This window comes from Vidua chalybeata, chromosome Z (assembly GCF_026979565.1).
Source record: "Vidua chalybeata isolate OUT-0048 chromosome Z, bVidCha1 merged haplotype, whole genome shotgun sequence".
Taxonomy (NCBI): domain Eukaryota; kingdom Metazoa; phylum Chordata; class Aves; order Passeriformes; family Viduidae; genus Vidua; species Vidua chalybeata.
Window position 1 is genome coordinate 32,053,270 of NC_071570.1, and position 27,006 is coordinate 32,080,275.

Here is a 27,006-nt window from a genome sequence, read left to right on the forward strand (position 1 = left end):
ATCTTATCAGAATGTATTAATTTTTTTTTCTTTGTTAAATTTAAAATAATAAGGGAACCTTACTCTTTATTAAACACCTTAGCTTCTGGGTTTTGCTACATATTTTCCCTATAATAGTTCAGAAGAACATCGTCATCTCAGTTTGTTTAGCAACATAACATTTTTATATTTTATGCATAAGAATTATATATTCCAAATAAAAATATCTGAAAAATGATACTGCATAGACTATTCTGTAATTTTTAACAAGTGTAATTTTGACAGGCAGAAGGCTTTCAAGAAAACCTTTTTACAGCAGTATAATCATGCTACAGTTAGCACACTTAAAACTTCCTTCAGAAGAACTGGAGATGTGTTCCACTTACTGTCATCAGTTGTCAGCCACCAGTGAAGTTCATCTCTTTTTGATATCAGCATAAGACCCATGCTTTTTCTCTGTCCCCCCACCAACCAGTGTGGCAGCTGGTTGCTGCAGTTGAAACAACTTCTTATATTTGTAAAATTACTAATTGTTTCTCTGGGACTTTTTACTTAAATCCTACAGTTTCTGTCCTAGCCTGGATTCTTATGTGGAACCCAGAGGATTTTGGTGCGGCTAGTTGATTCAGCCTAGTTTTCTTTTCTCTGGCTGTCCTGCTGCTTCCTCTATTCCGGCTCTGGGTTTTGGCTGATACGTGCTCTTGCTTGGTGGATGAAATGACCATTCTTTTCTGCTGTGGTCTTCTAGCACTGAGTAGACTCTCCATTTTGTGGGGAAGCTTTCTGGTGGTGTACATACCAGCACAACTCACAGATGGAGCTGGCTAATGCTGTGAAAACAGTTCTGCGTTTGTGACGAGTAGGAGCTGGATTTGATATGGGTGATTATTGCTGTTCTCTGATGTGTGAAGATCAGTCTAAAAATCATAGAATCATAGAAATGTTTGGGTTGGAAGGGATCTTAAAGATTATCTAGTTCTAACCACCTGCCACAGGCCTTGTTTTTCATGTTTTCAAAGGCTCTTCATTTGGCATATAGAATTTGTTCAGGCAATCTGTTCTTGTTTGTAATGCAAACCTTGAAAACTAAAACTGGTGATTATGCTTAGATGTCTACTTCTTTGCTTTACTTTTTGCTGTTTACTAGACAATATGCATTACGTCCAGCACACTTGTATTCAGAATTGATGCTCAGACATCTCTCAAAATGCTCTTAGTGCAATTTCATAGTCAATCTAAGGGTTGCATTTGAGAGCACTCTTCTTCCCTCAAAGCTAAGTACATTTTTGTATTACCCATCACTTACCTGTAGTAGGAAAGACCAAGGTGGTAAGTCTCCCATGTGACAGTTCATAAAAGTACTGCAACTGAATCACAGAATCAGAATATAAGGTTGAAAGTGACCCCAGTGGGTCATCTGGTCCCACCTTCTTGCAGAACCATCCTGAAGCACATTGCATGGGATTGAGTCCAGATGGTGCTTGAATATGTCCAGTGAGGGAGACTACACAGCCTCTCCGGCAGTCTGTTCCTGTGCAGTCACCCACATAGTAAGGTACTTCCTCATGTTCAGGGGGAACTTTCCGTGCATCAGTTTCTGCCCATTGTCTCTTGTCCTATTTCTTGGCACCACTGAGAAGAGCCTGGTCCATCCTTTTAACATCCTCCCTTTAGATATTGCATACATTGATGAGGTTCCCTCTCAATCTTTTCTTCTTGAAGCTGAACATGCCCAGCTCTCTCAGCCTTTCGTTGTGAAAGAGATGCTCCAGCCCCCAAATCATCTTTGCTTCCCTCTTCCGGACTTGTTCCAGGACTCTCATGTCTTTCTTGTCCTGAGGAGCCCAGAACTGGACACAGCCCTCCTGGTGAGGGACTGAGTAACGGGGCAGGATCACCCTCTGTGACATGCTGGCAATGTTCTTCCTACTACACCCAGGGTACCACTGACCTTCCCTATGTCATCTTGTAGTGTTTGTTGGTTTCAGCCCAGTTGGTTTGAAGCAGTTTCAGCTGCCTTCCATTGCTTTTTGTTGCTTCCTTTGTGCTAGAGAATTAGGTCTGGTGTGCTGTGTTTTCTTATTTTCATGATTCTCCACATTAGCTGTGGGCTTATAAGTTAAATAGACTGAGGTTTTTATTTTATTACAGAAGATTTTCTCTGTCACATTAATAATATTTTCAAGTATTTTTTCCTACACAATGCACTTAATAGAAATTAGGAAAAGATACACTAAAGCTCTATGCACTGTTCCATTATGTATGTTGCCAGAATAAGAGGCTTAGAGCCTCTTTTTATTTAGAGACACAGAAGACACAGGTTTTAGGGGGTGACAGTATCACCATGAAATGCCCTGTTGTGACTTTACATACTCTGCAGGGTTCTTGCTTTCTTCAGTGTCGTTTACCTAGTCGTGAACCGTGTTCCTTATTGATGGTGGGTGTCCTTGCAGACATTAAATTCCCTGAACTGTATTTTGTTTTCCCCTTGAATTACCTGAACTGTAGTTTACATGAATGATGTCAACATTCTAAATAAGCAAGGCTGCTGGTGGTGACTTTCACATCCTCACAATTTATCCCATGAACCACCCCTCCTCCCAGTTGTTTCTGTTCTCAGGAAATTTTTACACTGGAAATCTTCATGGTAGTGATGAATTGCAGATCACCAACAAAGAAATTTAGTACCATAAAACAGTTTCAAATAATGCAAGGCCTTACTTAAAACAGTCCCATTAGATGAAAACAGCCTGTTTATGACCATTAGGAATGAGTCTATAATCAGATTCTTAGCCCACTCAGTGTGCCTTCTCAACATTGGGAGTGGTGCAGAATATTTTACAGTTATAAATCTAATGCTCTATGACTGTATAAGAATATTACATGCTCAAACACATAAATGATACTGACTGGCATTAATTGCTCTTTTAAGTCTCACTTCTATATTGAGCAAAAACATGGAATATGTGTATATCAGCTCTTCTGTCATTATACCCAGGACTGGGGTTTCATGAAGTGGTCTGAACATACCCATCCATCCTGCTTGTGAATTTTAATTAGCACAAATTAACATTTTTAAAGTCTTTAAAAGTATGCTAAAACCGAACATTGCAGCTCCTGGGATCTCTGCCACCTACTTTTATGACTTCTTTGGAGAAGGTTGTCCAGAATCATTGATTAAATAATAGCTAACATTTGCTAAGGTTGTTAAGGGACTTCATCATCTTTGAGTCTTTCAAGGTCATTGTCTTGATTCTTTCAAAACACATAGCAGTACTCATTAAAAACTTGCTTTTTTTTTTTTTTTCCCTGAATTATTTTATTACTCACTTACTATAATTTCAAATTACACCTTTCCCATTTCCATATACTCTGATTGATTGGAACCATTATAGAAAATGTCATTATGTCCTTCCTTCCCCCATGTTTTATCTTCATGGATGTATATTTGTACAAAAAACAAGAATCTCTAAATTTTGGTTTTCTTATCTTGAATTCCTCTAGGTATTTAGTTAGTGGCAGCTATTTGCCATGTACTCATCTATCCACCATAACCTCCTCTAAAGCTAGTTATACAATGATTGTAACCTGGGAATTCAGGAGGAAAATCAACCAAAACTATTCTTGTAAATCATAGCTGGTTTGAATTTCCTGACTCTCCTCATCTAAGATCATATGGCCAAAGTCAGGGGGCATACTTTCTAACTCAGTGAAGTCATACAATTAAATTCTATTACAGCAATCGTTAATTTTATGAGGTTGAGACTATGGGTATTGAAAAAATAATACAAGTCAGTAATAAGCAGTCTGAATCAGGTGTAATTGCTGATCAGTATAATTAATATGGAACTATAGTGAATTGATGTAATGTATACTTACATTGGAGGGAAATGTTTTTTCCTGTTTTTTATATCAAAATTACCTAGCTAATAACTTGATAAACACCATTCTTCAATAAATTCTACCTACTGTAACCCTTTATAATTCTTATAAAGACTAATATCTGTGTCTCATACATTAGTGGGGAAGAAAAAAAATTTGATGACTTTTTACTACATGCTTTACAGCTGGTATAATTTACATACCAGACATTTTAAATGTTTTTATCTGAATCAAGTTCTTTTGGAAACAGTTCTTGGGGAAGAGTTGTTAATATTTCATGAGGAAGCAGCCTTTAGTAGCAAAGTAAGAAAAAAAAATATTTAAATCTTGACTTTCTCATGTCTTCTCATACAACCTCTTGCATACAAAATTTCATACCCACTTAATTCCTAAAGTAGCCAAAAGTTATTTTACCATTTTCTAAGTCATGCTTGAAATTGCCTCCTGAAGAAAGGCATCATTTTTCCAGGTCTGTGTTGATGCTGGGTAGGTGGCAGCAGTGCTCTCTTGTGGATGATAGGAAGACAATGAAACACAGATGTAGAGAAGATTTATATTCAGCATTATGAAGTTGAGCTGGAAGAATCAGGAGAAATATTTTCTTCGAGTACCTTTTGACTTCTTTAATGTCTTGCTGAGTGTCTAGTAACCCCAGGTCTGTTTTCAAAACGCAATTGTTTTATATACATTTAGCTTCATAGATTCAGACCAAGTATAACTGTGAATATTAAAATGTGTCAGAAATGTTTTATATTATCTATTCTAAGGCAAACAGTATGCCTTCCACATGAAAATACTTTAAATACTGATGATCTGTTGATTGTACCCAGTTTTCATACTGCTCTAGGTTTCTCTCCTGTAAGGAAGAGATTTGTTGATATCATATTTTGCCCTATTGATCTTTACAAGTTCAATTCTTTTTGAAGCACTTAGTGTTGCTGACTACTTCAGCCAAAACCTCTCTTATGACCATTCTCAGTCAGCATCTTCCAATGAATCAGCAGTGTGGGATTAGGCTGAATGCTGCACCTCATTCAGCTTGTCCTTAGGCATTTACCCATTGTCACTCTCGCTTGCTTTTGACACAAAAAGACTCAGAAATTTGCTGAAGTAATGCATGTGCTTGCACAGAGTGGAGCAAGATAATCAGAGAACTATAGAATGGCTTGGGATGGAAGGGACTTTAAAGACCATCTAGTTCCACCCCCCCTGCCGTGGGCATAATATATTCCTCCTTTCAAGTTTTGGTCTCTGAGTGGCAGATGGTGGGATCTTTTATTTAATGCTTGAGTCAGCTCACTGACAAACTCCACTTTCAATTAATCCCTTCTTTTTTTCAATGATGTATAGTAGTAATTGATTATAATAATCTGCTGAGGCAAAAAGCAAAAGTTGAATAAATACAGTGAAAATTTGAGGACTCTTATCTCACTTTTTTACATCTCCATAGAATTAACATTTACTGGGAATTGTAAGACATGTGACTTGCTTTAGTTTAATAGTAACTGCGTTTATCTCTTTAAATAAAAAAGCATTAGCAGCCTGGCCCAATATTCTGAAGTAGATCAGTTTTTAATGTATATGGCATAAAAGCCAAATATTTTCATTTTTAAGGTACATCATAAACTACTCAAGAAACAAGATAGATCTATTTATGTTGGGTTTCTTCCCCATAAAAAAACACCTCACAATATATTTTTCTTCCATATGAAAAAATAAACCCACTAAGCAATCCAGACAGATGTATGCATAATACTAATTTTGACTGCTTGGATGGTGTGTCTGTTGAAAACTGGTAAATGCTGCTGAAGTGACGAGACTTTAGCCCAATTATTTTTGAATGGCATGTGAATGCTGCAGGCAGGGATGCCATTAGGAAAGGGCATTTGCTGTCAGGGAAAAAAAAAAAAAAAAGAAAAAAAGAAATATCCCATCCCATGCCTAGGAGAGTCCCCAGAATCAGCCAACGGGAAATTACCGTACATCATGACACCAGCCCTGCGGATGTATATATTTTAGGGTGACACACTATTGGCTGCTAGTATGGCTCTATGGGAGGGATCGCTGCCACTGTCTGTGGCTTCCTCTTCAGGTCCTTATTTGGTAGCTGTTGATAGAGCAAGTCTTTGAGCAGCTGAGCATCTTGACATACATTATTCATTAAATCCTGGTGTTCAGGAAATATGCATATCCCTAGCTCTTCAGAAATTTCTTCAGCTCGTACAATATGTGTCTTCAACGTTGCCGCTGAATGCTTGGAGTTTCATAAATGGCATTTATACAATCGGAAGACCACACGGTTGGATTTCATTTCAGTATGCGTCCTGAGCACACAGTTGCTGAGAACCTGAAGACCAGCAAAAAGAATTAGGAGAGGGAAGACAAAATCTTGATTCTTGGAAGTCTTTTGCAGTGTCAGATAGCAAAGAACTGATAGCTTAGATTGGTAGTATAGAAAAAATCAAAAATGCCTGAGGCAAACTATTTACTCTCAGTTTCTTGGGGCTACATAAAGGTAGGTTTTTGTTTTACCTTTTAAGAACTTTGATTTATGGTGCATGATTGCATGATCACTGGATCGCATGAGGATTTGTGGGTGATATGATTAATTTGAAGTAAAAAATCAGACAAGTCTTTGTTCAGCAAGAAGAATGAACTGCACAGTATAGTCTTTCTTAGAAACTGTGCTGGGACTTTTAAAATAATATTACTTCAGTGAATGATTAGACCAAGTCTAAAGCCAAAGAAATTCAGAACAGTTTTGTGTTCTATCAGAAAAAGGTTTCTACAAAACTGTATTTCTAGCCATTAAAATGTTTTTTTAAAATGCCAAATACCCCAAAACAGAGATACTATACAATAGAAAAGAGCATGAGTAAAGAAGCTGAGGATAATGGGTGGATGCATGACTCATACTGGTTTTAATAGCTGAAGAAAGGTGAAATTATGAACACTGTGTTTCAACAGCATTTTTGGTAGCCTCTGTGAGTGTGACAGCTTATTGATTAAAAAATTGGAAAGTGCCATCTTTTAATACTGATCTATATTGTTACATGGGGCAGTGTGAACTAGCTTGAAATAGCAATACTGCTAGAAAATGCAATAAGCTTTATCTCTTTTATGGAAAATTTAGCATTAAAGAGTTAAATCAGTGTGCCTGTCAACACACAGAACTGAAATCCACTTAATAGAAAACCACATCTGAGCTTTGGTTTATTCCTAAAAAATTATGTTTGTGCTTAAGAAAAACGCTGCTGCTTTTATACTTTTATAATTATTATTGAGTATGCAAAAAAAAATTATCCTGTGCTTGACATACAATAAAGGTACCAAATCAGTCTGCTTTAAAGAAATTCTGATTTCTCCTAAACTAAATAAGGCATATGTTGAATTAAATGACTAAAAATAGCACGAGCATTATATTTACACAATTGAATTTCTTATGCTTTCTTTTATTAATACCTACTTTTACAATAGATATATGTATTTTAAAATAGAAGTGCAAAGCCTGATTATGTCCAATTATGAGTACTTTCAGCTAATGCTGAATTGTTACAAAATATTACCAAGGATTTTGATCAGTCATCTGTGAAGAAATTCATCCCATTATACTAGCTAGGTAGATTACTTTCTTGTTTGCCAAAACAATGAGATGAAATTACTTTGCATTTCAGCTAAAAGTAATTTATTGTAATTTACTAGAAAGTATTTCCTCCATTTCTAGGCAGCTGTTGTCATGTTCCTCTTGCTAAATCAGAAAAATTCAATCACCAGTTAAAAAAACAAAAAATTAAACTTCACTCTTACTCTTTAGCCTTTAGAATTCATAGACTTTTTTTTTTTTCCTAAGTGAAGTTTAGCAGAGACCATGGTAGGTGTAATTGAGTACACGTGGGGAAAAAATGTTCTTTGTATAGAGAGTGACCTATACTGTCTACAGACAATGATTTTAGTTACTAAGCTAAGTTGTCCTTGAGCACAATTTTATTACAGTGTTTTTGTAAGAGCAAAAATGCGAGAAGAAGCAAAGACGTTCTGTTCTTTGTGACATTCAAAACAATTATGTAGAGAATTTATGAAATTCTGAAGATTGATATATCTTATTCTCAGATTGTAATATAAAAGATGTATCTTATTCTCATTGTTTGTAATATAAGATATAACACTGTATATGTTTCTATCCCTTATTATACACATATTTCTGTGTGCTTCAGGCTGTACTTTATCTCCTGTGAATTATATTTTGGAAAATGTTTATCCCTGGCTTTTGTTGAGTATCTTTTACTGAAAAAAATGAGCACCTCTATCACAATGACAGCCTTAGGGATATCTGCCTTTCTGTAGCTCATTATAAAAAACAGTGCCTGACCTTGATACTAATTAATCCCATGGGCTTCCAACACAAACCTTTAGCTATTAAGAATGCTGTTTATGTATTTAGAATGCTGCTAAAATTAAAGATAGTTTTGCATCGATAAGCAGTGCAGACAGAAGCCTTATGTTAATTTGTAAGGCTGACTTATTTAAAATTCCTTGTTATATTGTAGAATACAAGCTTTTCAAATCTAGTAATATTTTATATATCTAGTTTATTTTTGAGATACAAGTATATTTTAAAAATAACATAGGTAGGTATTTCAGAAACAAAACATAGTCATGTAAGTTGAATGTTCCAAGTATTAATAGTATGTTCCATGATTGTATTCTATTTCATGTAAGATTTTAGAAATGTTACCTAGAAAAGAGGCAGCCACAAAGGCTGAAACTTGGATCTTGGCCCTGTGGGTTTGGGAGCCAGTGCTGTGAGAGTCCCCTGTCACTCTTGAGCATTTTTATTCTAGCCTCCACTGGACTTGGAACTTGATAAATGCTCAAACTGAAGGCCAGGCAGGACTGGGCTTTTTGGTCCATGGACTGCCTTCTAACTCTAGCTTCACCTTCAGTATTCGTGCCAAAGGCTGTGTTGGAGACAGCCTCTTTACAGTCCCCGGGATGCAGCAGGTTTCTCTACAGGAACAGAAAACCTGCATGGAAGTGACCCTGCTGCTGCAGGGAGTCTACAGCAAGAGTGGTTCTGTGTGCTTCCTCTTGACACAACTAACTGCTGGCTGCTTCTTTACTTAAGCTCTTTGTTATTTAGTCAAGAACTTTATAGAAAATTTGTAAAATCTTCTAAAGTGTAAACAATAACCCATATATATATATAAAGCGTGTGGTCCAAACTTGTTCGTGGCCATGAATCAACTTTATTTGGATCTTGGAGTTGGTGATTCTTTCTAACATACCTTGAAATTCTTCCAAAAAATGTATCAATGCTCTGATTGCCATCTGGGAACATGGTTATTCCAAAAGTTTGTCTTTGTCTTTGTGGCATCAGAAAAGTATCTTATTTTTCAAAAAAACTCCTCCATGTATGCTTATCCTAGGCTGAGAGTAGTAATATAGCTACAGAGATGTGCACACACTGGGCTTTAGCCCAGAAAGACCTAAACAACAAACCTCTTCTTGGGAACTTAAAACAATTTAGGAAATCGTTCTCAGTTCATTATCATTAATGTATTATACCTTTATTCTCATATATTACAGTTTTTGCTACAGAAGATTTCTTAGGTTTATAAAGGAAGATAAAGGTGCACATCTACTCTTTTCACTTTAGAAACATTTTTAATGTTATTTGAATGCTCTGTTGTATTTGTGTTTAATGTTATTTGAATGCTCTGTTGTATCTGTTGTCTTATTTCCCCCATCCCCCTAACCCCAGCTGAGATTAAAATCTAAAATAAATAGAAACAAATGAAAATTTAAAAATTTTGCTTAAGGAAATATTTTCAGGATTTGTTTTAGAAAAGAGCTTATGACTCCATTACTCTGACATCAGTATTTGGCAGTGAAGAACTGTATAATTGACTTAATTGGCATTTTATTGCCAGTTCATTTTCAGGGTGATTTTCTAAGGATATAGTCAAGGACTGTCATATTCCAAAGCGATGCATGTGTCATTTTTCCAACTTAACAATGCCTAGTGGGATGTGTGAAAATCTTTCTTTCTGACAAAAATACAATATATGCATAGATCAGCCAAAAACCTCTGCTTCCTCTCCATGCTGAGCTCACAATATCATAATTAAATTGTATTGTTTAAATGTTTATTAATATCAAGAGTTTTGATCTTTATGATTTATTTTCTTGAATTTGGAAAGTATATGGCATTCAGATTTTTAAAATTCTTATTCAAAATATCATCTTTAATATATACTGCTGTTAAGAACAAGGTGGTTTTATGTTCTCTTTGACTTGTTTAGAATATAACATGCAACGTGTTATTTCCAATATGAGATTGTTGATTCTAGCTAAGTTTCATGCACTTAAGGGTGTTTCTTGGATAAATAAAACAGTGTTGGCTGATGTAACCAACTTCTCTGGCTGGCAATAAGAACTTGTGGGAGCCATGTGAGAGGCAAATTTCATTATAAAGTAATTGTGCAGAGCTGTGTAAGACGTGGATCTTTGAAACAGTTACTATGCATGGGTGCACTTGGGCCCAAATTAAATCTTTGAGAAATAGGTAAAACTGGGAAAAATAATAGGGTTAAATTTGGTTTTGCTGTTTTGATTGCTGTTTTCTTAGAAAAAGGATTTTTTTCCTCAAAAGGCAAGTTATGAAATGTAAGGGGACTGAGCAATGTACCAATACAGTGAAACAGAGTATAAACAAAAAAATGCCTGAATAGCTTGATTGCTGTTTGTCTCTCATGTTTGATTTTTTTTAATATTCTCAAAGAGCATTATTGTTTTGCATCAGCAACTGCTGATGATCTGCATATGGTCTTCAGCTTCATCTGATTCCGTGGCAATGACGGTTGTAAGGCCTTGTCAGATAATTAGAAAAATCAAAACAGTTCTCTAAACTCCTGCTTAGTCCAGAAGTTTTCATGTCAATTAAAGTCTTGGTCCTGTGGTGTCAGCAACATGTGAAAGAGTATGAGGAAATTGGGCAGCTACAGTTCTTCAAAGCCAAAGGCATCTCCAATTGAATTTGCTCTCAGCAGGAAGGCCTTGCAGAGGCTGAGGGACTTGTTTCACTTTACACACTTGTTCAGCAGTAATACAGACTATTCTGCAGTTCTCATGCAGATGGTTGAGTTCTACTCATGTTCTGTTGACTTGTGGGGTGATGGGAGGTGGGAAGATGAGGGTTGGCATCAGACTAGTGGGGAACATAGCACTAGAAAATAATGTTATGTACCTTCCGTTTGCTGTGGATATTCATACAACAAATACTGAGCTGAAAATTCTTAGAGAATATATGCTCCATAAGTTCCATAAGATGATTCCCAGTATGTAATAACAAACCTCTCCATGCACTCCTTGCAGGTAAATTTTTTATCCGGGGGGGGGGGGGGGGGGGGGGGGGGGGGGGGGGCGAATCCTTCCTATTTCCTGTGTCAGGTACCTGCAAATACTGATTTGTTCCTCTTTCAAGGATGGAAAACTTTTAAGAAGACATCCTGAAGAGTACATGCCAGTGGTAGCTAGATGTTCCCCGAGTGTGGAACATGACACAATTAGTGTTTTTCTGCAGCAAAAAGGAGCAACACCAAGTTGGGCATTATGTAGAAGTGTTTACTAAGAAACAACCAGGCAGATGAAGATCTATTGAAGTTAGGATTCAGTGAACTAGCTAATTAAATTAAGGAAGAGAGAATATTGAAGTACTAATGGATAAACTGATGACATTCCTGGAAGTTATTGTGCTTTTGTCTGCTCCTGGTATTTTATTAATATTCCTATATTCAATATTTAATTTGAAGCTGCAGTGTCTGGATGCTGTCTAGAGACAAGCTATTCCATTACATCTTCAGTTTTTTGTCTTATATATTACAGTTTCTCACCTTTTGTGGGAACAGAAGAAAAAGTGTGTAAGCATGACTTAAGTGTTTAAAAGTTTAAAGACAGACTTTTAAAAAAAGGTCTTGGTATTTTTGGACCAGTCATTTTATTGCTTGGTAAACTTGGCTTGATTTTTCAGCATTTGATGTTGGTGATAAACATTAGACTTTGCTGAAGACATTGAGACTGTTTTTGTCTAGAATGCATAGCTCTGTAGTTCTCATAGTATGTGTAGCTGTGTTTGCAGTATGGTTCTAATTTTCAGACATGTGTTGAGCAATTTGTAGCACATCGCTCTATCTGAGATCAAAGATGAGCCTTTGGCTTGTGACTAAAGTAGGATTCAGTCTTTGTAGCTCTGGAACTTCCTGAGCTGATGACACATCAAGATGGCAGGAAAATGCAGTGGCTAATGGTTAGAATGTTTTATTAAAGGTAATTTTGTTGGTCACATTGTAAGCAATATGGTAATTGGTGGGTTACAAAGATATTGTGAAGAAAATAACACCTTTCACTATGCAAGGCTACTTTGAAGAAGTAGCTTTGATGATTCCAGTGGAATGGAAATATGATGGTTAATATTCACTATAGTGGTTTATCTCCTTTGAAGAAGAATAAACTATAAATTACCAGTTTTGAACACAGAGGAATGTTTACATGTATATACTCCTTGATATAGTGGGTAGTCATGACTGCATGAAGAAAGTAAAAGGTGATTCTGAAAGTGGCACAAATCATTTTGCTTTGTTAAGAGAAAAGATGACTGAGAAATCTAACAACAAAATAAAAGAATGGCACAATAGGAGGCAAAATTCAATAGTGACATATGCATGCCAATTTTCAGTGGCAAAAGTTTGAATTATTACTAAGTATTGCTGACTTCTGTTTGTTGGTAATATCAAGGCAGAGCTATAATCATTGAAAATGTACCTAAGACAGAGCTATATTATGCAATTAACCTGTCAAGAATAATACCACAGGATATCATTTCACCCTGGAGTCTAGAAGAAATCAAGAAAGGCTCAGTGATGTGTACCTAATTAATTATACATTTCATGGAATATTAGTATCTGCTTCTATCCTATGGACTGCCTAGAGTGAATTGCTAACTAAGAGGGAAATAGAAGGTGTTTCCACAGATGGGTATTTTCTACCCCAATGTTTCTCGCTTGCAGTTTTCCGAGACAGTGGAATGGTCAAGTCATTGGTTGAATATTACAATTTCACGTCAGAGACAACAAAACCTAACTCTTTTCCTATTGGCTAGTATGAAATCAATAAGATATTTGGATTGTTTGGAGCAATATTTTCAAGTAATTTTAAGTAGATTAATTATGAGAGGTAAGATAGACTTGAAATGTTACCTAATGAATTGCAAAAAATGCAAAAAGAGATTAATTTGTAAATATTGTGAGAAAAGTAGTAGAGAACAGCTCCAACATAAATACATTTATATTTACTTCCAAATTAAAATTGAAAAGTTGGAAAGACAATATTATAACTTGTGTGTGTGCAAATGCCGTAGAGTTTTCAGTTACTAGTAGGACACTGTACCTTAGTCATTGAATCACTGTGGTGTATTGTAGGAGGTTAAGAATGACATTGTCCAATCCATGAGTAAGTTGGTTGGGTAGATCATTGGTACATGTGATTTCTGCTTTCATAGTTGTCTTAATTTAGTATATATTCTCAATGCCATGTTCTTTCCCCAGTTACAAAGTGACTGCATTTTCTTATTCTAACTAAAATATATCTTGATGTAGCTAACTTTACAATTTTTGTTTTCTTTTGCAGTTTAAAAGAATGCTCAACCGTGAGCTAACCCACCTCTCTGAAATGAGCAGGTCGGGCAATCAGGTCTCAGAATATATATCAAACACTTTCTTAGGTAAGACTATGAAGAGCTTTTTTGCCTTTGGGGGTTTTTAAGTCTCTCTTGGCTGTGTTAGAACCTAAAAACAAGTGCATTTCCATATTACTTTCTGCTTTCAGAAACTGTGCATTTAGCATATTGTTGTCAGCATTTGTGCAGAGAAATCAGGTTAGATCCACTTCTTCACAGTTCAATTACTTTGTGTAGGTGATTTTCCTGTATGTGTAATTGCAGATAAATATTCATGTACATATTACAACTATTATATTTATACCGTATTAAGATAATTAATATAATGAATTATAAGAAATTACAGAGATTCACAGAATATCCTTCTGAGTTGGAAAGACAACTCAGGATCACACAAGGATCATCAAGTCCAACTCTAAAAGTGAATGGCTCATACAGGGCTCAAACGTACAACCTGGCTTTATTTGCCTCATGCACTAACCAATTGGGCTAATCTCAGAGTGGTAATTATATATATATATATAATTGGGCTAATCTCAGAGTGGTAATTTTATATATATATATATATATATATATATAAGAGAATTCTACCACTATATTTTCCTACTGGAATTATTGTAGAGGTTTCAGTGTGCTAGAAGCACATAAGCACATGTAACCTCATAAAATCTCACAGCAAGCAGTTAAGATATTTTGGTATTCCCTGCCTGTACATGCACAGTTAGGTGCATGTGACTAAATAAACATCTGAATAGACTTTTTCCAGTAAGTTTTTTGCAGCTCAAAATCATGGCATGCTGGGATGTGAGCATTAATAAAAGCCCAACACAATATTACAAAGAATATGGTTCCTTAACAATGGATTTTTTTTCCTTAAAAGTCATGAAAATCAAGAAAACTTCCATATTGCTGATTTTGAATGTGAAGATAAAGATACTATACCCATCTCAAAATATGTTTTGAGCAAAATACCATTGGTTCATAAAGACAGTGTAATAAGAGAGGCACAGTCAAATTCATCTAAATTAGGATAACAAGTACTTTAAAAAGTACATATTAATATCCATCTTATTCTGTATGAGATACCATAGCTGGTGCTTTTTGTGGCTTTTTTGAAAGAAGTGGGGTTTCTGTGAAGTACTTTTTGTCCTGTCACGCTGTCCAAAATGGATGGTTGAATGTGTCTTTTCAGGGGGCATATGGTTGCAGCAGTGTGCCAACTGCTGCAGCACAGCAGGGTTTCACACAGTGGGAAAGGGATAAGCCTCTGTCATGGACAAGCAATATTGCCCAGCTTCAGATGCTCTGAAAACCACAGTGTGCAGTTGCCTGAAAGGATGACCCACTTAGGCTGTGGAGACTGAGATGCCAGCTTCTGCTTGCTTTCACTTGAAAGCTTAAGACTTACTTTGACAATAAAGAAATGCATCCATCAGCCTTTCATATGAGATCTCAGTCATGAGCAGAAAGAGGGCTGGAAAGGCAATCACTTCTAATTTACTGGACCATGGGTATTGTTTTCTGTCTGCATGAAATTAGAATTGTAGGTATAAGAGAAGCACAATAGTGAAAACACCTCATATACAGATGTATTGCTTCAATATTTTCAAAATATGCAGCCTAAGTATATAGGTTCTGAACATCTATGCAGAGAGAAAACTTTCTCTCCCTAGAAGTATTTAATGAGTTTATTATCTAACTTATTTTTTAATACATAACTTAACCTCCTCAATATCTACAACTTTCTCACATTTGTAAGTTAGGAAAGGGTTTTCTGTTCTTCTTATAAGAAAAAAAAAAAAGAAAAAAAAAGACAAAACAAAACAAACAAACAAAAAAAAAAAAAAAAAAAAAAAAAACAACAAAACAAAACAAAAAAAAAAACCCACAACCCAAAACCTGTTTCCTTTAGGGCTATATGAATATTTGAAGTTATTTACAATGATAAGAAATATAATCTGTGTATATGACATAAGTCTCCTACATTGTGTATAATAATATGCAAAGTTTCCTTTTTCAGCATATTAACCTGTTTTCTATGAATGGAAAAGGTTTAGAACCTCTAATTGAACATAGCATAAGCAGGGTCAAAACGGCTAGCTGTCTTTTCTGGATGTTCAGATGGGCACAGCCCTGTGTGCTCAAAGTTGCAAAAGAAGAAGCAGTCCCACGGAGTTTCTCTGGAGATCTCAAGTCATTCAGACAGACACTTCCTTTCACTTGAGTTTGTCTGACAGCTCAGCTAACAAACCTCTGTTTGATGGGTCTAAACTTTGTGCATATGACTGAAACTATAAACATCAAAGCACAGGCACAAGTCATAGCTCCTCATCTGTTGTCAGTTTGCACCAGAGAAGGGCTGCCATGCTCCACCTCCCCTTTTTCTCCTTACAAGGAGAGTGGTGAAGTATGGTGGGGCAGTATGGGGACTCAGTGCTGCAGGCTACAAACTGGTGACATTTCCAAAGTCTCTACTTCATTGTGATTTGTTTGGAATTTGAGGTATCCATTAAATGTATCTGCTAAAAAGTAATTAAAAAAAGAAAAGTAAGAAAAGAAAGTGAAGAAGCAAATACACAATGAGCTCATAATTAGAAATGGACTTGCTAACCTCATCTGGTTTAAAGTCTGTATTGGAAATGAATATTGCAGAAAGGAAAAAAATGCACATGTAAAAATCCCAATTTTTCTTACTTTCTTTTCAAATTTTATTTTGATTTAAGGTTTTTTTAGCTGTTTTGGCTCATCTCCGTGTCAGAAACATCTTTTCTGGATTTTTGTGGGTTTACTGGTATATTCCTTGAGGTCTAGAAAAGGTGGAGGTACATTTCAGTAAAAGAGGTAATTTGAAGGGAGTCATTAAACTCTAGGTTGAAATACAGTATGAATAAAAGAAACAAAAAATAATTCATGTTCTCAGTAGTTTTTTTTTTTTTTTTTTTTTTTTTTCAGAAAAGCCCTTCATTGCACTAACTTGGGTTTCTTTGGAGCAGATGTTTGCAGTGCTCCACAACCCCATACTGATTTTGTGGCAATCCTATGGCAGTTGCCTAAATATATTTTATTCTCAGTTTAATTCTTGTCTAAAGTTTTGCTGTCACATATGTTGATAAATTTTATTAAGTGATGCTGCTGATACTGCTATGGAGGCAAAAGCCCATAGCAAAATTCAGTGGTTAACAAAGCACTCTCTCATTTTGTCATTGTTACTGACTCTAGTTGGGAGGTGCAGAAATGCTACATTGGTGGCATGAACTACCAGCAATCCAAAGTGCTTGTAGATGTGACTTGGAAAGCACAAAAGGCTTTCCAAGTTGTACAGTCTCGGTAGACAGGACCAGTCCACAAGTATTAAATTCTTCGAGTCTTCGAGTCCTGAAAACGTTTTCGAAAGGTTTACATGAAGACACACATAGAGAGTTTTGAAATACAATTTCAGAGAATGTTTCTCCTGAAAAAAGAAAGAAAATTATTTTTTCTTGCAAAGTGTATTCTTGTGCAGTTGTAATAACATTTTTATACTGAGATGATTGACCCTTTCTTCAGCACTAGGGATATGGCAGAAGTGGTAATTAGACAGTCACACAATTATTTTTAAAGCCAATTCAGAAATAATGAAGCAATTTGAGTAAAAGAGATCTGCTTTTACTGAAGTATAGGTCTATATTTAACTTCTCATGGGTTTAGTGACCTTGACAGAAAGAATCTATTGCAAAATCTTAAAAGAGGTTTTTCTAAGAATTAAAAGTCCAGAAGGTGCAACTCAACAGTTGCACAATTATATGAATTTTATAATATTTATAATCTTTTTTAAATTACTCTCTTTTTATTCATTCTTTTGAAGACAAGCAACATGAAGTCGAAATCCCTTCTCCGACACAGAAGGAGAAAGAGAAAAAGAAGAGGCCAATGTCTCAGATCAGTGGAGTCAAAAAACTCATGCACAGCTCCAGCCTAACTAATTCCAGTATTCCCAGGTTTGGAGTTAAAACAGACCAAGAAGATGTCCTTGCCAAGGTAGAGAATATATATATCCTTGAAACTATATAAACAGAGTGTGGACTTTTCAGTATTGTTCTGCTTATTGTTCTCTGCTTATACACATTGATTTTAAGCTGCAGCACCAAGCCTTTATATCACTTGAAATAATCCAAATTTGTTGGAGTGGAAGAATAGCAAGTAAAATCAGAATCAGACTATAAGGGTTAATTTCAACATGAGGACAATATCATCTGGAGATGGAATGTAAATTAGCACTTGTGTATGCATTAAGAAAGCTTCCTATTCATAAATAGTATCTGAAGATTGAAGAGTAAACATATTGTATAATGTCACAGGAATGGAAATGTATAGATACCAAACTTATTTTTTTTAAATGCACAAGGGTATATAGCATTAGACTACCCTTCCTGTTTTTAGCTGTATCATTTTATGTGCATTCCTTCTCTTATTTTTTAATAAAATTTCTTATTTTTGCACCAGCAGCTGACTACTTGGTAATAACTTGGTATAAAGGGACCTTTGATTGAATTATGCCTCTTCTAGCATTTTCAGGAATCTTATTTGAAGAGTGTTTCTGAGAACTAGGGAGAGAGAAGCAGAATTGCCACATTTCTGGAGGTTTTCTCCTCGCTGAACTTCATTGTCAATGGACAGTGAGATAGCAAAGTGTGTTAGTTAAACTCATTCAAGATACTGTAGAGCTTTTCCTCCTGGAGCAATCCACTTAAGAGGCAGTCTTTCCTGCTTAGACTAATAAAATCTGAAAAATGGGTAGATGTAAATTCCGATATTGCAAGATTAGTAGCAGCTGCAGAGTTTAGAGCTTAGCCCTTGCAAAGTTCAGCATGTCAGGTGCACAGTGGCCAGGTCTTAATGAGTCCTCTGTTTATAATTGCTTCTCTCAAAAATTGCACAATTTTTTGTGTTAGGTTTCAACCTGTTCATTGCTTGATTTTACTGTAGGAACTTGAAGATTTGAACAAGTGGGGCCTTCAGGTTTTCAGAGTAGCAGAGTTATCTGGTAACAGACCTCTGACTGTCATCATGCACACTATTTTTCAGGCAAGTATGAGCAGTCATGCTGCTTTTTTTCTTATCTTGGAGACTGTTCTGTGCTTTGAAATCTAATTGTTTTTCCTTTACTTTTATAGGAGCGGGACTTGTTAAAAACTTTTAAGATTCCAGTAGATACTTTAATAACTTACTTGATGACCCTGGAAGACCACTACCATGCAGATGTGGCATACCACAATAACATACATGCTGCAGATGTTGTTCAGTCAACCCATGTCCTACTATCAACCCCAGCATTAGAGGTAAACTACAGTGAAGAAGAAAAGGGGCAGTCGTGAGAGAAGGGGATGCACTCAGAGTCTTCTAAACTAAAGATCTTAGTTTCTGCAATGTTTTTAAAAGAAATCTTAGCATTTATTTAATGAATTCTGTTCTTTTGAAGACCTTTTGTGAGGATCAAAGTTGCATGTAAATATTGTGCAGAAAACATCAATTCATTTCATTTTAAATCATGGAAATTTTTGCTGTCATAATCTTTTTTCACTGTAACACAATGCATATCTTGTTTCTACCATGTTATTTATGCTACATCCTCTTCTGTAGTTATTTCCCATGTGAGATTCTACCTAACCACAGTAAGTGGAATTTCTTAGAAAAGTTTATTCTGATCCGGAAAGACTTTTGTATTTATTTCTAAGACAGACTGGAACATGTACTAAAGTTTCAGTGGACTACCTCTTTTTTTTACACCCCTCCCCCCGATAAATATTTCAAATTTTTTGGGGAAAAAAATTAATCTATTCTTTTTGTAGCAATTCTCTTCTTGAAAGTTCTTAAATCTCTGAAGTAGAAGGATGTGAAAGGATGTGAAGGATGCTTTTTTAAGCACAGTTCAGGTCTTAACGTAGCAAATGTTGATGTTGATATATCCCAGCAAGCAGTTAGAAAAATTCAAGTAAAGGAAACAGTAGAAATTTTATTAGTTTGAAAGGATTTACCTTCATTTTAAAGAAGGGCTGCATTTTGACTCTCCTATAATGGTCAATATTTCATATTACTGAAATACATCTGTTTTACCTTCGTCTTAAAAAGAGGGTTATAAGTGGACCTTGAGATTATTGGCAGGTTTCGATCCTCAAAGACTTGGAAATCTCTTGAGAAAGATTTTCCTGCTTTCAAGAAGAAAGATCAGATAATGTTCTTAAAACACTACTGGCTTAACCACACAGCTGTCATCAGTACAATTCTGGGTTTTTGTTTTTTTTTTTTTCTGTCTGTTTTTTTCCTCATGGCCTTCTTCTCAGCAGAGCTTTAGCTGGTGAAATGGCAATGTCTGCCCAGTGCCACTGCTGGTCTTGGCACTTCTGAGCTGTCCTTGATCAATTTTGAAAGCCTTTTCATCATGTGGGTGCTTCTGACAACAGGGCACTGGGCTCAGTGACATCCCATTCCTGTCCATTGCTGTCCTCTTTTCCTATCTTCCTAGTAATCTCTACAAATGGAAAATCAGTAAATGCTAAGTGAGATGATGTGTAGTCTGTCCCTATTTCCTTTATGTAGGAGATGTGCATCTTTCAAGTACAGGATGATACAGAGGAGTCAGGCTGAAATATTAACTTTAATTTGTGCTATAAGTTAGAAACCTGTACTTAATTGCCTAATAAATGTGGATTTATTTACAGACTGAAGTTGAAAATACTTCAGTTGTGGCAGAATTTAGGGCTGCTCTCTATATGAAGTACGAATTACTTTACTTTGGCAAAAGTTTAAGTATTTATTAAATTCTACATAATTGATGATTTTACAAAGGGCTTGATAGCTTGTGTGTAAAGTCTCTAGAGATCATGGTATATTTTAAAAGTGTTTTGGCTGCTCACATCCAGATTCAAGTAGAATCCTTTTTATTGAAAACACTTTTTCACTGTTTGGTGATTGTAAATTCTGTTTCATTATATTCTAGGCCGTATTCACTGATTTGGAGATTCTTGCAGCAATTTTTGCCAGCGCAATACATGATGTAGATCATCCTGGGGTTTCAAACCAATTTCTTATCAACACAAGTAAGTTTGATGTTCAGGGGTTTTCTCAGAAATTTGCTGTGAGGTCTGCACATAGCACAGACATAACCTGAAAAATACCAATTTCATTTCTTGTTTGCTTCTGTCTCTAACTTTTCTCAGTAAATAGATAGATGTTTATATTTTAAACCTGATATTACTTTGCAGTTTTTCTAACTTCAGAAATTATTTACATAGTACACTAGCAAGAATTACTAAGGTATAAACTATAAACCTGGCATTGTTTCAAACTATAAACCTGGCATGTTTTCTCTCCTGGAAATATAGTTGATCCCATTAAGTAGATGAAGTTTTAGAAAGAGAATGAAGGAAGATTAAAAAAAAAAAAAAAAAGAGTTTATGTGTTTATATTGGAAACATATGACATAACCAAGGATAGAAATTCAGAAAGCAGAAAAGCAAGTTTCTTTTTAGCAAACAGACAGTGAGGACAAGTACAGGATTTCTGCCTGGATCCTGTACTTGGCTTTTGATCTCTCATGCTTTGTAGACTGTTTCCTCACCCTGTTTCTGCAGCTATGATAAACTTATTTGTTTTTTTCTGACCCTTATGTCATCTCCAAATTTGAAACCCAGTGTACATTGCACAGTGTGCATTCCTCAAGGCTGTTGTTGGCAACATTGCTGAACCTCTATCGCATCATTCATCTACTGAAAGAAAAACTGTTAACTTTATTGAACTTGATCATTACATATTTACTCAATGGTTTGTTGCCCCAGTGGCAACTTGCTTGGATTTTGTTGCCTTATGTCACTATTTCCATTTGTAGGTCAGTACAAGTTCCATCATACTATGTTATTTCTTCTGCGCTCTGACAACTTCTCCTTTTATGATAACTGACCCAGAAGTGCAAAGTTTAAATAATACCAGTAATCCAAACACAAAAGAAGAAAAAGCAACAGAAATAGAAACATACATAGGGCTGTGTATTTGACCCATCTGGTTGCACATTTATAGATACTGTCACTTCTGCACATGGGCAGAATCTATTTCACAGGGGTTAAAATACAATGACCCCAAATCAGCGGTAGAGTTTGAAGAAGGGACTCCTCCTCTGACTCATTGCTGCTGTATATTCAAATAAGATACGCACTTCAGTTTAGCCTGCACCTAGTTTTGTTTGTCTCAATGGCCTAAGTGCCACCCTAAAATGAAATTGAATTTGATGACTCATCTTCATGAAAGAGGATTAAGATTGACTCTGGGTTTTTTGTGCTTTACTGGGGACCAGTACAGTTCAGCAGTGCAGGCAGAAAGTGAATCAAGCTTTGTGCAAAACCAAAGAATTCTTAATTGAATTCTTAAGAGTGGGCATGTGTAAGTAAAGCTTTTTCCTTGCTTGTTGAGTCAGAAATTGAGTACCAGGTTATACTGGTGGCTCCAAGGTTCTGTGAGGAAACCAATGAATTGTTTAGGTTTAAGAGTGTTAACTTAGTTGAAGGGATGAGTATTGGTGCATAAAGCTTTTACTTCTAGTTAGACAGATTGAAATTCAGCTAATGTAGGAGTCATACTCATGCTGATAATTACCAGCTTAGAAAATATAACTTGTTTTTCTCAATTCAGCTTTTGATAAAGGAGGCTTATGTGTCAGTCAAGTAAAAACAGTAATTGAAACTGCTGTTGCAAGGCTGAAAGATACAAAGAGATTTTGTTTATTTTAAATTGTTCTGTGTACAAGGAAGAAACTGCAGGAACAGAGACAGAAAAAGATCATCTAATGTTGGTTTCTCAAATCCAAAATTTTCCTAACCTCTAGAAAATAATTTGCTTCCATCTAATTTTGTTTTTCCAATTAACTGAACAGTGTATTAAGATTTCACTAAATATAAGAATGTATTAAAAATTATAGATGTAGTTACTTGAATATATATATTGTATGTAAATGTATATATTTGCCATATTTTCTTTTTTTATAATTAATTTTGTGACTTTTCTGACTATTATTTTCCTATTTAAAGTTTATTACAGAGTTGTCAACTAAATGGATCCCTCTTGAATGCTATTAAAGAACAAACAAATATGAAGTATATTAGCATCAGAGGAGATGTTTATTTTACCACTGTAACTCTGTCCTTCCAGAAAAATATTCCTGAATCTTACAATGTGTTACAGAGGGGGAACTTTCTTCCATTTTTGCACCCATTTTGAAGTTGAGTGCATTTTAGCTGTGTCTGTAGCTCCAGCTCTTCCAAAATATTTTGGCAATGTGGATTGTTTTGCAGTTGAAGCAAATTAGAAGGCTGTTTGAAAGGAAAATAAACTAGTGCCTGTTTTCTGCATGAGAAAAACAAGTATGCAAGCTTTGTATGTGTTCTGTGAAAGATGAAAGAGAGATCATTTTACAAACTTGCTTTCTTTCTGCTTCTGCTATTATGGTTTTGCTGTCTTTGGGATAAGGAAAGGCAGAGGAAGATTTTCCTGATTCAAGATCGACTTATTCAAGACAGGAGAGGAAGACAGCAGGAGAATAGATAATGAGATTAATGAAATTTGAAGATCAAAGCTTTAGAGACCTCCCATTGAACCAGAAGCATTTTAAAACATGGCTGCTGTAAAAGAAGAAAAGAGGACTAAGAGTGGAATACACTGATGTATGTTTAGACTTAGGCTAGAACAGCTGTAATAAACAGAAGTTAATATAGCACAGGAAAAGCATGATTGCATAAAAAGTATTTGAGATTTTTGTGATAGATTTATTTACAAGCTGTATCTTGAAGCATGTGCAAGTTTCCTGTGCAGCATTCCTGGATTAAAGCTAAAGCTCTGCAGACTGCTTTGATTTTACAGAGATGTCTGTTGATCAGGTCTAAACTGACCTTACAGGTGTGCCTTAGCAGAGGCATGGCTGGGAAGTGTGTGTTATTCTCACAGTCATATGGGGTGACTGAGGTAAGAATAATTCCATTGGTGAAGACAGTATTACAGAGAGCACCAGGGACTGACCATGCCCAAACACAAGGCAGCAGACAAGGCCACTGCCTGCAGTTTCACACCACATGAAATTACATGAAAAAGACAGAAGCTTGTTACCATTCTATCAGCCTTCAGTTGTGATGGACTAATGACTGTAAGCCTAGTTCACTAGGCATCTGAGCGTCTTAGATAACTGCAGAAAGACATTATTTGAAAACCAAGAAGCTTGTGCTCCACAGCAGACCTGTAGAAAAGTCTCAGCTATGTGTTCCCAGGTAAAAGTGCTAGGAAGCTGAAACTTGACTAACAGTAAAATTGTAGGTGTTGTGAAGGGAGAGAGGCGTGAGACGACAACACATCAGTGTGTTTTAGTTGAGGTGTGTTTATGCATATATTGTGCATATAATATCTTCTAAGTTACCTCATGCAGATATGAAAATTTATTCTAAAAATAACCTTTCTTATATTTTTTCTAACTTGCCACTCCAGGCACATGTTCATGCAAAGCCTTTTTTCTTTGTTTTGCTCAACTTTGGCCTGACCCAGTAAGTTATTCAGTCAATAATTCTGTAACTTTCAGGGCTGCTACTAAAAGTTTATCTGTAAATCTTGTTATTCATGTAATGAATTTGAAAAATATCTTAAGGGATTTGGTAGAAGCACAGGCTTTAATAACCTTCTGCCCTGCGACTGTTATTGCAGATTCTGAACTCGCCTTGATGTACAATGACTCATCAGTACTGGAGAATCATCACTTGGCTGTGGGTTTCAAGCTGCTGCAGGAAGAAAATTGTGACATTTTCCAGAATTTGACCAAAAAACAGAGACAATCATTGAGGAAAATGGTCATTGACATTGTGAGTTTTGAGACTCTGTCTTCCATGGAGCTAGGGTATTGAATAATAAAGCACAGAAGCATTTTTTGATAAATTTCATGTCATCAGATCTGTAAACAATGAAGTGAAAGTTTGAAGTTTTGTCACATCTTACCCAAATACAAATAGTGGGTTCTTTTAAGTTTCACTCACTTTCTATGCATTTCTGGAAGGTATACCATTCTGTTTCAAGCTGGTTTTGTACTGACATGATGCCATTCTACCATTACAGTTAGAAATTTGCTACTGAATTAATAATGAATGTGGGCTGATCAGTTCATTTTGAGCAATACTGAACAATGATTTTGTCATGTTCTTAAAAAAAAAAAAAAAAAGAGAACCTACTATTATGAACATATAGGACTCTTACTTGTATCATGTATTGGGTTCCTTCCAAAAATTTTGATTTATATTATTTTTCAAAAAACCCCAGTAGAATAATTTACATAGTCTTCTTTTTTTTTGTTGTTTTTTTCTAGGTACTTGCAACAGATATGTCTAAGCATATGAATCTACTGGCTGATTTAAAAACTATGGTTGAAACTAAAAAAGTGACCAGTTCTGGTGTCTTGCTTCTTGATAACTATTCAGACAGGATTCAAGTAAGGAAATGCATCTGAAAATGTTCACTTGTATTGCATACTTAATAACATTGTTTTCCCCATTCTCCAGCATGGATTAGAGCTCTCTCTATTACACCGTGATTTGCTGTTTCCCTCTGTTTCCTCCCTGGTCTAAGTGACATGGTTTAACTGACTCTCTGGGAGACTAACAAAGCGCTAGGGTAGTTCAGGACTAAAAGAGGCTTTGGCCTTCCCTTCAAATTATCAAAAAGTGATTCTCTTTCTCACAAGGATTTTGTGACCTTTATAATGGCAGAAGCAGCAGAAGCCACGTAATTCATGGATGTTACTGCAAGTGTGAAAAGCACACAAGCACATAAGTTTTGGCTGTTTAGAATAAATTTTTCATTACGTGTATTTTCAAGATTTTGTTTTACAGTCACCAGAAATGTAAATAAAAAAGGAGCTGCTTTTCTTCATCGCAATAACACCACAGGTGTTCAATGTATTCTAGGTTCTTCAGAATATGGTGCACTGTGCAGATCTGAGCAACCCTACCAAGCCGCTCCATCTCTACCGCCAATGGACAGATAGAATAATGGAGGAATTTTTCCGTCAGGGAGACCGGGAACGAGAGAGGGGAATGGAGATAAGTCCCATGTGTGATAAGCACAATGCATCTGTAGAAAAATCACAGGTAATTGATTTTATAAAGTAGTTAAACCATTTAGAAGAAAAGGATGGTAAATAGTCTTGTTTTGAACAATTTCTGAAAGCACTTTTTTCTTCTCTTCTTCTGAGTTGATGGATTCAGCTCCTCAGTAGTAAGTGAAGCAAATTGAGGATTTTACTGTGAAAACACAGTGTGTGGCAGTGTGTTTGCTGAAGGGATTCCACCACTGTCCTGACCTGAAAAGCAGCATACATGCCAAAAGAGATTATTGTACAGCTGATTGGGGTTTCCTTCGAAAACATAATTAAATATAAAGCGGGTATTTAGCTCACTAGATGCAGTGGAGTTGTTTGGAATGAGCAGTTTGCTTGAAAACAACTCCTTTCCATGCCATTATCCAGTATCCTGGATCAGACTTCCGAAAAGTAAAAGACCTTATCTATTTTATAAACTAGTATGGTTTCCTTTCAGCCACTTCTAAGGGTAATGTATCTTGTGTCTCTTCCTAACATTATATTTCTCATACTTTGCATGACTTATTCATTTCTCTGTGATTAATCATATTCTTGCATTATTTGAAACAGGTGGGTTTTATAGATTACATTGTTCATCCCTTGTGGGAGACGTGGGCAGATCTCGTTCACCCAGATGCCCAGGATATCTTAGATACACTGGAGGACAATCGAGAATGGTACCAGAGCACAATCCCTAGAAGTCCCTCTCCTGCACCTGAAGAAAAGGAAGAGGGAAATCAGGGTCAAACTGAAAAATTCCAGTTTGAACTAACGCTGGAGGAAGACGGTGAGTCAGACACCGAAAAGGACAGTGGAAGTCAAGTAGAAGAAGACACCAGCTTCAGTGACTCCAAGACTCTTTGCACCCAGGATTCAGAATCTACTGAAATTCCTCTTGATGAACAAGTAGGGGAAGAAGTGGAAGAGGACGAGAACCAAACAGCAGAGCCTTGTATGGTAGAAGAACATTCTTCTGACACATAACAATGAAAACTCAGTCTTTATCTCTCTTGCTCACTCCCTTTCTTTTCCTCTTTCTCACTCTCTTTTTTCTTTTTTTTTTTTTTTTTATTTTTTTGGGGTTTTTTTTTGCTTTGTTTTGTTTTGGTTTGGTTTAGTTTTTTTTTGTTGTTTTTTTTTTTTTTTTGTTTTTTTTAATTTATTTTTTGTGAGATGGGGTCAGGGGCATTTTCAGTTTTGTTATGGATTTTTTATTTTTATTTTCTTTTTTTTTTTAATGTAGGTAATGATTTCCAAAGTATATGTCACATACTAC

The 27,006-nt window shown here is 35.8% G+C and overlaps 1 protein-coding gene across 7 annotated transcripts in view; it reads left to right on the forward strand.

Moving 5' to 3' along the window:
* PDE4D (phosphodiesterase 4D) overlaps window positions 1-26,767 on the forward strand; it is a 358,961-nt gene extending 332,194 nt beyond the window's left edge. For 6 of the 7 annotated variants that reach the window (XM_053969110.1, XM_053969115.1, XM_053969112.1 and 3 more), the window contains 9 exons: window positions 13,546-13,639; window positions 17,439-17,611; window positions 18,560-18,658; window positions 18,748-18,912; window positions 20,571-20,670; window positions 24,308-24,462; window positions 24,960-25,082; window positions 25,558-25,740; window positions 26,301-26,767. In XM_053969110.1, the coding sequence (XP_053825085.1) occupies window positions 13,546-13,639; window positions 17,439-17,611; window positions 18,560-18,658; window positions 18,748-18,912; window positions 20,571-20,670; window positions 24,308-24,462; window positions 24,960-25,082; window positions 25,558-25,740; window positions 26,301-26,714 (1,506 nt within the window). In that variant the 3' untranslated portion in view covers window positions 26,715-26,767. Of the gene's footprint in view, window positions 1-6,328; window positions 6,377-13,545; window positions 13,640-17,438; window positions 17,612-18,559; window positions 18,659-18,747; window positions 18,913-20,570; window positions 20,671-24,307; window positions 24,463-24,959; window positions 25,083-25,557; window positions 25,741-26,300 lie in introns of those variants that run through there. The other variant, XM_053969117.1, reaches the window with a different exon arrangement.
* Window positions 26,768-27,006: the final 239 nt, after the last annotated feature.